This window comes from Anneissia japonica, unplaced genomic scaffold (genome assembly GCF_011630105.1).
Source record: "Anneissia japonica isolate Jap-2015-1 unplaced genomic scaffold, ASM1163010v1 scaffold2737_len523936_cov211, whole genome shotgun sequence".
NCBI lineage: Eukaryota > Metazoa > Echinodermata > Crinoidea > Comatulida > Comatulidae > Anneissia > Anneissia japonica.
The window spans coordinates 173,079-182,792 of record NW_022735439.1 but is presented as its reverse complement, the minus strand read 5'-3'; the positions used below and the strand labels follow the sequence as shown (position 1 = coordinate 182,792).

Below are 9,714 nucleotides of genomic sequence, written 5' to 3'. Positions count from 1 at the left end.
GGCACTGGGGGCGCCACACCAATTTTCCAAGGGGGGAAACAAGTACAAAAAGGGCCACGCCCACGGGAACAAAGTAGGCGTGGTCCGGCGTCGCCCAAAACATTTTAAAAGTAGTCCAGAGGAAAATCCCCCGAAAATGTTGACAATTTAGGGATTTCAAAGGCTTATTTAATCGATTTTAATCTAAATGTAGAATAAACATACCATTGTTGTGGTTTTTCCCTCCGACGGGGGCCTGATTAACTAGCACCACCCCTGAGCTGAACTTGAAAATAGCACTCTTAGAAACAGAATAAAAATAATGTTTTTCAAAGTGTCTAAATTTGAAAGTATTACTGACGTTTAATTTTAAATATATCAAATGGGAGAGAATGGGAGAGAATGGCAAGTATTGGGAAAGTCTCCACGAAAAAACAAAAAAAAATCGATCATGTAAAACACTCTCAGACAGGAAATATAATTTCTAAAATGTCTTAATTTGACATTATGTCGTTCAATTTTTAATTTGATCAAATACGTTCTTGTGCATTTTTGGGGGTGAATAGAGAGGGCGAGTAGGCCTTCCAGACGTTTTAACACCCAGTTCAGCCCCACCATGGCTGGTGTAGAGGTGAAAAAAAAACTAAAATGGAGCACTGCTTTAATTGCCAGAAATAGCATTCTAAGACTTCTATATATCTGATATAGCACTGTTAAAATTATAATAATTTGACTTTGTGACTTCGTTAAATTTTAAGTAGATCAAAAAAGCAGGGGAAAGATCCAGGAGTTTTAACATCCACTTCAGCATGCACTGGTTGGGACTGAGTATATAATAAGAATGTAGCAACTCTAGCTTCCTGTAAATTGCTCTCTCAAACGGTTTCCGGTTTCCAAAGGGTCTTAGTTTGACAGTATTTTAATGCGCAAACATTTGTTTAAAATCACAAAAAAATCATAGAATCTTTCAGGAAATTCTATGAAATTCTTAAATTTAATGACCGAAAGTGGTAGACTAAACAAAACAGTAGACTAAATTTTGTGCAAAAAGAAATGTATGCAATCCCTAGGTCCTAGGAAAATGGGAATGTATACTCCCACGATCCCGCAAAAATAAACGATTCTGACACTCCATAATTCCAGCGCTGGTCAGTTTGCTCAATTGGATATTCAAATAAGTTTTAAATAAGTGTAATTTGTATGCGATACACATTTTATTTATTAATAATTTTAAATTGTAATAGCAACAATTTCAGTCCCTGGCTGGTGTTTTGAAGTTTTATTATGCCTGAATAAATTATCAAGACAAAATTTGAAGATTGCATTTGGTGAAACGGTAACTTGGAAAAAGAATGTAACATTAAAAAGGTAAGGTAGACCCATATTCATTATTGAACGTAGGGGAATGAGCTGTGAGCCCATCGTAAGCCTCGGTATTGTGTAGTCGGGTGGCCAGTTCCTTTCCACGCCGCTTCCCCCCCCCCCCAGCAGTGAGCCACCGGGTACCCATGTACACTCCTGGGTAGAGAGAGACAAACGCAGATAAAGTGCCTTGCCCAAGGACACGAGCGACAGACATGTACGGTAGTATAATGTGTTAGTTTGGAAAAATAACTGTGAACAAAATCAAAAATATTAAAAGATACATATAATAGAAACTACATACAACTATTTAAGCTTAATTTATATTGATGTAAGAGTTGATGGCATCATTCAGGCAAGTTGTCTTGGCAACAAATAAAGAAAGATGAGCATTTTGTAAATTTGCTGGTTGCTTAAATTAATCAATATACTTATTGAAATGAAATGATCAAATATAAGGCCTAAGTATAAACACATGATTTGGGGTCAGGGGTGGCGACAGAGGGGCTAGGGCCACTCAGTCAAGGAGAGCTGCCCGCCAACCGGGAGAGCACCTCCCCCACCCGCGTCGGGAAGAAAAACCTCAATTAGTTGGGAGGAAAAAAATTAAATATTTTCTACATATTCTAAAATCGATTAAATAAGCTTTTGAAACTCCTAAATTGTTGTATATTTCAGGGGCTTCAATACAAAAGTTTTCATTTTTAAATAAGTTGATCTAAAATAATAAATAGGCAATGGATTAATAATAAACCTCTCAATTTAATCCCTATATTGTCGGGAATTTTAAAAGATTTGCCCTAGAAACCCACCCTCCATCCCACCGCCACTGTACCGAACCAGCCGAATGAAGCTCACTTTACTCGTGAAATGTTTATACTGTAGTAAATTGGACAACCAACCCACAAGCAGAATTGTGATATAGAACAACTATACTGTTGATAGGTTGTGAAGGGATTCATGAGGTTTCAACCCAAGGTTGCGAGTATTTCATGGCTTAAATTAAAAAACAAATATAAATAAATAAATATAAAAATATATTGTGGCGCATCTCATCAATATTGATGGTAACATCAGGCCTCATTTACCAAGATATACAAAAAAAAAAAAAAAGTGAATTTATGTCAGTAAGTCAGTTAGTTATGTACCTTGTTAAAAAGTGTATTGAAATTTAATTGCTATAATGAAACGATGTGTAAATATTATATATTAAAGATCTCAAGATATAACCCGTAGCTTTCTATCTTTGTTGGTTGTTGATGGAATAAAATACAATTATTAAAATAATAAACAAAATTATATTAATCATAAATCTTAATGAAAATTATCATTTATTAAAGTACTGTAACTTCTAGTAAACCATGTATGAAAATAAGGTTCTGAGAAGGAAGTTTATAATATGATTAAATATTCGGTTATGTTTCACAGATAATTACTTTCATCAAAAATAATATATGATGCAATTGCCAAACCATCACCATAACAATATCACAATGTGTATGCGTGTTAGCATGCACTAGCAGCCACTTAATGGAGCTATTCACCATCAGAAGCTTTGTCCTCTCTTGGACGATATTCTAGGTGGTTTAATGCACACACAAGGTTGTTTACACTGGCCCTACAATTTACAGTCCTTATTGGAGAGGACTTCAACCACCAACACATGGGCAAAGATAGCTGCTTGAACCAGCTCTGATATTATGGCTGTAAGATGCAGCACCCATACATTAAAGTCTCGGTGAATCAACTTGATCATGTGTCATAACCTCATATCAGGTGTTATTGAGAAGGCACTACATATCCACTGCTTGTTCAACTATAAAATATAGTTCACAAACCGCACTGTTTTTCAAACAATGTGCTAATTTGGTAAGAGATCTGTAAAACTTGATCTTCTTATCAATCACAATTGAGTCATTTGCCATAAATTAATAATACAATAACAGAATTATAATCATAAATGAGTTTATATAATTTGACAATTTAAATATAAACAATATCACCAACTAACAACCTCTTCTAGAGATATAGACATAGAAAAACTGTATTATGAGAAAATTAAATTTCTATGTCAATTAATTAGCACATTTATTTAAAGTTCTTGATAATGACCATGTTCCCGAATGCAGGGGTCTGAAGTCTCCTGCAATCCGTGTGATTCTTCTGGAAATCAGGAAGGTTTCTCGCAAGCCTGCAAGCAAGCTAGAATCTCCAGGAAATTAACCCATCCTCCATCAAGTTACGATATATTTATGTTTTTACTATACTGAATTATTAATTGGCGAGAGTTTGTGTTCTGTTGATGACTGGCAGTGAGTTTACATGTAATACAATAGTGGTATGTTGGACAAGGGTGGATCAGTGGCGGCGCCAGTGGGGGAACAGCAGGGGCAAGCCCCCCCCCCCATCGGACAGAGTTTGTCGGGCAGTCGGACTAAAAAAATGTAAAAAAAAGGCTCGCGCCAAGCCAACAGATGCCTGTCACAGTCTGAGAATGCCATTTCTGCCCATCCAGAGGTTCCTCTTTTTAAAAAAATCTCATTTGGGAGGGTGAACACCCTCTAAAACCCTTCCTCCAGCTTGGGCCTATGAACTCAAGTCCCAGCTCCGCCCCCTCAGAAAATATATCCTAAAGCCGCTACTGGGGTGGATGTGAAACTCACACCTCGACACCCTAAGTGAACGTTGTCGGACTTAAACTCGCGTCCCTGGCAGAGAACGTGAGAACAAATCTCCTAGAAGTTGTATCTTCTAACACCCCTACCAAATGGTAGCTATAATCGGTAGAGAGACAAATCACACCGCTTGGCTGTTCATGATATTGACCATGTTCCAGAATGGTAGTCATCCTTGTGTAAAGTGTATAGAGATGGACCACACCGCAATATTCTACCGCCACCAAGACACTGCTCACCATAGTAGAAAACTGCAAACTACAAAAACAAACAATCAAGAGGTAAACTTCAATTACATTACAAGTTAGACTTGATTATAATTTTAATTTTAATTTGCATGTAAAAATTAAACATAAAAACAAAAATAGAAAATACAGAGCCGAATAATAGAGAACGGACGTGTCACGGCGCTGCTCCTGCGGTCGACGTTTCTGCTCGCTTTTAGTTACCTTTCATTTTACCTTTTTGCTGTTGTTTGGTGAATTGTCTGTGCCGTGTCCGTTTCTGCTGTGTTACTTTTAATGATATTGTGATGGTGTTTGCTAAACGTGGTTTGTGTGGATTTTTGATAATAATAATATATGCCTTTGAAATAACCATGACAAATATAACAACAATAATAATGATAAATATAATCATAATAATAATGATAATTGCAATAATAAAATAAAATTAAATCAATTTAATGAAAATAGCGATTGTTGTTGTTATTGTTGTTATAACTCTTTGTCTCTTGAGTAGTTTCTCCTTGTTAAATGTTGTTTATTTTTATTTTTTATGGGTTTTGATGTACTTTGTTAAATTTTTATGTGATTTTAATGTAATTTTAATGGGTGCGAGCTTTTGTAATTTCTTCGTTTTCTTTTTAATGGAGACAATAAATTTTATCTTGTATCTTGTATCTTGTATTAAGCTAACTGCTTAAAACAACCACAACTTTAATCTCTTTAAGGTTCATTTTAAACAAACTCCAGGATTAATTCAGATGATAAATAACTCATTTTCCTTTGCTCTAAAAATACCTCAAAATAATTACAAAAATGTTCTCACCTGACCAGGTGTCAATGCCCGGAGTGGATTGACCAATGAGATCAAAATGCTGTCGTCACTATTTAGTGTCAGCATACAATCAACTAAAAAAAAAATCAAACAAGAATTAGTTAATTATCACATCTCTAAAAAAAGTCTGTATTTCATGTGTACAGTACTTTCTAACTAGCTGGGGGGTCTGTTTGGATGTACAGAATGGTTTTTATCTAGACTAGGGTCTGTCTGGACATGAAGGGTGGTTTCTAACTAGCCTGGGGTCTGTTTGGACATGAATTGTGGTTTCTAACTAGCCGGGGGTCTGTTTGGACATGAATTGTGGTTTCTAACTAGCTTGGGGTCTGTCTGGACATAAAGGGTGGTTTCTAACTAGCCTGGGGTCTGTTTGGACATGAAGGTGGTTTCTAACTAGCCTGGGGGTCTGTAGTGTAGTTTCAAACCACCCTGGGGGTCTCACTGAACATGCAGGGTGTTTATTCAACTTGCCTGGGGGATCTGTATGTTGGAACTTGAAGGTACATTTAAATGGCTCTTTCTGCTGGAGCTGTGCCGGCATTGCATTTATCCAATGAATCGGCTCAGTAATGACAGAATCTGTGAACAGGGATGGATGGCTTGTTGATGGTGCCTATGGAATCAAGAAAAAATATTGTAACATAAGAATGAGACAGTTAAGAATAATGTTTATCTTCCAATTCAAGACTTGAAAATGTGGGGTGGTTTTGGGTGTGGTCTTCATTTAGAGTGTTAGCTTTGTTTTAAAGGATTGACAATTGTTAATTAAGTAAATGCTTGCCAAGCCACTAGGGCCTATAGAGCTGGAACTTTCTGTAGCGTGAAGCGGATGAGAGTGTGATCCTCCCCCTAGGTGGGACACTAGTCCACCACAGGCTACTCCCAGAAATTTGCTGTACCCATTGATAAAGCTGAGTAGACTGAAGCAATGTAGATAAAGTACAGTACCATGCTCAAGGACACAAATGAAGTGCAGAGCGAAGGATTGAAGCACGGACCTTGAGGTTGGGAAACCAAACCGTTTCCACTGTGCCAAACTGCCTCTACCGATTGTTAATTGGTTTTATTGAAAACCAAGCAGTTGTCTTGAATAAGAGGGGTCTCAAATTGGAGTGTGCACTGGCAAGGTAGTACAATGTCAAATCATTTAAAAGATCAGTAATTGTAATTAATAACATTAATGTTATATGATTCTAATTATTATTTTATTATAAAATTAATTACTACTTTTACTATGAGTATTATATCAAAATCAACATTGTAGATGTAAGCAAGGTACAAGGAACTGTAGGCAAGATAAAGGGAGTTGTAACACTTACAACATAAATAGTTCTTGTTTGAGGATCTTTGTCCACCACAAACCATTTGTTGTCCATGCCTGGGATCTTGGCATTCTGTCCAATGGTGTACAAAAAACAACCTGCAATAAAGCAGACACCACAAGCTTAAATGTTGTTTAATTGTATGTATATTGTGTAGGGAAATACTTTTATTTTTCAGAAAACTGACAGACTAATGAAGGCGTTTAAGTGAGAAGATATGAGAAGTTAAAAGTCAATAGGTAGTTTTTGCCGCACGATGTTAACCTTTACTTTAACGTTAGTACCCATCATGCAACGCAATAGCTCCGCCCCTTTTTGTAACCAAATCAAAATATGCATGCGCAAACCCGTAATTAAAGTACGTCGAGCACGTAAAATCCTGAAATTTACTTACTCCGCAACACAAGATGAATAAATTATGACGTCATCCGTTAACATTAAGGTTAACGTCGTGCTGCGAAAACTACCCATTATATTTCCCTTCATTAACTTTACCATTGTGATGTCCAATGACTTCTGCATCTTCTATTGAAATGAAGTTTCCGGGAGCTGGATCAACATACTTTAAAAAATGTAAGAAACAAAATATTTTTTTAATGAATTCGTACTTGTTCAAGTATGTTGTAAAAGAAGTCATTTTGATGCTCGTATAGTGTATTTTCTTGATAGATTTAAATTTTGTACTGATGTTTTATGTGATTAAATTTGAAAATTGGTAATTCAATTCAGCTCTTTGGCTGCTATTGTACTGATGATGAATAAATTAAGAAATTAAAAAACAATAGAAGTGTTTAAATTCAAAAGTTTTCCCTACCTCCTGAATAAATTCCTTGAAATTTCGTTGGCCTATAAAACATATTCCCATACTCTGAAAAAAATGTTTCCATTTGTCAAAAAATGCTGACTCCTAAAAAAAGTAAACAACCAAACCCAAACATAATTCCATTCAACCTTTTAAATATTTATTTATTTGTTTCATTTATTTATTTTCAATCTTTCGACAAAGAAACAACAAAATAGGTTGAACAGGGGCACCAAGGAAAACCAAAATTTAAAAAAAACTGTGCTTAACCAAGCCCCTACCAACAATGATAATACATATACATAAATACAATACAAAACCGTTCAGATATACCAATGAAAGAAATTTAAAATATGAACAAATTGTACCTGTAACAACTAATAATACATGCACAAATTGTTCTATTAAGCAGCCATACTCTGCAGTAAAATTGTTTACAATTAAAAAGAAATAATAGTAATAATAATAATAATAATAATAATAATAATAATGATAATAATAATAATACAGTAATTATATTTATATTATAATCTTGCACATTCGTAAAAAAAAAAAAGAGTTGAGTTGAATAGCTTGGTGATTGAGATGCTTGCCTTCCAAATCCCAGGGTTCTGGGTTCATTCCTGTCACAGTAGCAAGATTTTTCTCGCGTCCAAAACAACGCCCGCTTATACAAAACGCCATTGCATGCCTTATCAGCGCGGCTAAGTTAAGTGTGTTGTATAAAGAAGGTTGGATTCCGTGTGATTACAAAACCATCTGGAAAAGAGACTACTTGAGGAATCGCCAAATTTGGCTGGTTTGTGACCCTGGCGGTGCCTACTTGTTCCCTCAACTTGACAGGTCGCTATTTCGGTAAAATAAAAAGTACTGCTGGATGTATTTAGTGATTTTCTTGTATATTACCTTTTCGTTGGTTTCATTGATCTTTAACTATTTTTTTCCCTTTTAGTACTGTACTGTAATTTTATTTTGGATTTGTAGATTTCTGTGACAGACCTTACTTTTTAGGCCTTTTTTTTGTTAATGGTGCAGCTTAAGTGCAACTGATACAATGCTGTACATGGAAATAAACTGATATTATTATAGATTATAATATTTTCTTTGTATTTATCACTTGGCAAGTAACGCGACGAAATCAAGCACATGTCATTCTTGTCTTGTCGCTCCGCAAGCCTATGGTCTTCCTGCTCCATTCATCTGTCAGACTAGCCTATCATCAGACAGAAACAGTCAAAAGATTGTATTATCCCATGATACTCAACCGTTAGCAATTTGGTAAACACAATAATTAGTAAAGTAACCACAAAATAGGATTAAGAGAGAAAATTTTAAGGGAATATTAACACAATCGATCAACTGTAAACAATCCACTCCTCTTCCAAAAAACAGACCGTGCAAATTCAGCGGAAGGATAGCAGAGTTTCACTGGTTTAACAATGTACTGGTATCCCAAAATACATTGCGCCATACGATACTTTCGGTATGTAACACACGTACTGGCGTGTTGTATAAACGGCGAAGATTGGAGGGTCACCTTGGGTAGTGAATATACATCAAGGACATAAAACCTTGTTTGTGGTTTAGGGTGCTGTCTAAACATGATCTTAGTTTACGTAGAGCATCTTGTGTTTATGTTTGTCTTGTGAAAGGATACGCCACTTTGAATAGTGATTAAGTTCGCTGCTTGGCATATCCTTGGCCCTAAACCAATTAATAAAAATAAATAAATAAATAAAATCAGAAGACACAAATTTTTATTTGAATTATTTTTTTTTTTCAAAATTAATTATTAACACTGACCTCTTTTTTCTTAACAATTTTGTGCAAGCCCGCCTGTAATGCAATCTGTCTGACGACACTCTTAGTGAGGTCACCGACTGGAAATACCACTTTCTGAAGTGATTCCTGCTTAACTTGAGACAAGAAGAACGTCTGGTCTTTCCAAAGGTCAATGGCTTTGATTAACCTGACCTCTAAAAAAATAATAACATGGAAACTTTAATGTACCCCCTTATACACATCTAGATGTGTATAAGAGACAGAAACTGCCTCTACCGATTGTTAATTGGTTTTATTGAAAACCAAGCAGTTGTCTTGAATAAGAGGGGTCTCAAATTGGAGTGTGTACTGGCAAGGTAGTACAATATCAAATCATTTAAAAGATAAGTTATTGTAATTAATAACATTAATGTTATATGATTCTAATTATTATTTTATTATAAAATTAATTACTACTTTTACTATGAGTATTATATCAAAATCAACATTGTAGATGTAAGCAAGGTACAAGGAACTGTAGGCAAGATAAAGGGAGTTGTAACACTTACAACATAAATAGTTCTTGTTTGAGGATCTTTGTCCACCACAAACCATTTGTTGTCCATGCCTGGGATCTTGGCATTTTGTCCAATAGTGTACAAAAAACAACCTGCAATAAAGCAGACACCACAAGCCTAAATGTTGTTTAATTGTATGCACGGCGTTAACCTTAACTTTAACGTTAGTACCC

At 35.5% G+C, this 9,714-nt stretch overlaps 1 protein-coding gene across 1 annotated transcript in view; it reads right to left on the bottom strand.

Annotated features, from left to right (window-relative positions):
* Nucleotides 1-2,496: 2,496 nt before the first annotated feature.
* The window catches only part of LOC117116590 (mitochondrial tRNA-specific 2-thiouridylase 1-like), a gene marked incomplete in the record, with an annotated part of 8,617 nt that continues 1,399 nt past the window's right edge, over nucleotides 2,497-9,714 (bottom strand). Inside the window, 7 exon segments of the mRNA XM_033260655.1 lie at nucleotides 2,497-4,274; nucleotides 5,067-5,149; nucleotides 5,550-5,691; nucleotides 6,398-6,498; nucleotides 6,896-6,962; nucleotides 7,215-7,268; nucleotides 9,006-9,171. Coding sequence (XP_033116546.1) covers nucleotides 4,155-4,274; nucleotides 5,067-5,149; nucleotides 5,550-5,691; nucleotides 6,398-6,498; nucleotides 6,896-6,962; nucleotides 7,215-7,268; nucleotides 9,006-9,171 — 733 coding nt within the window.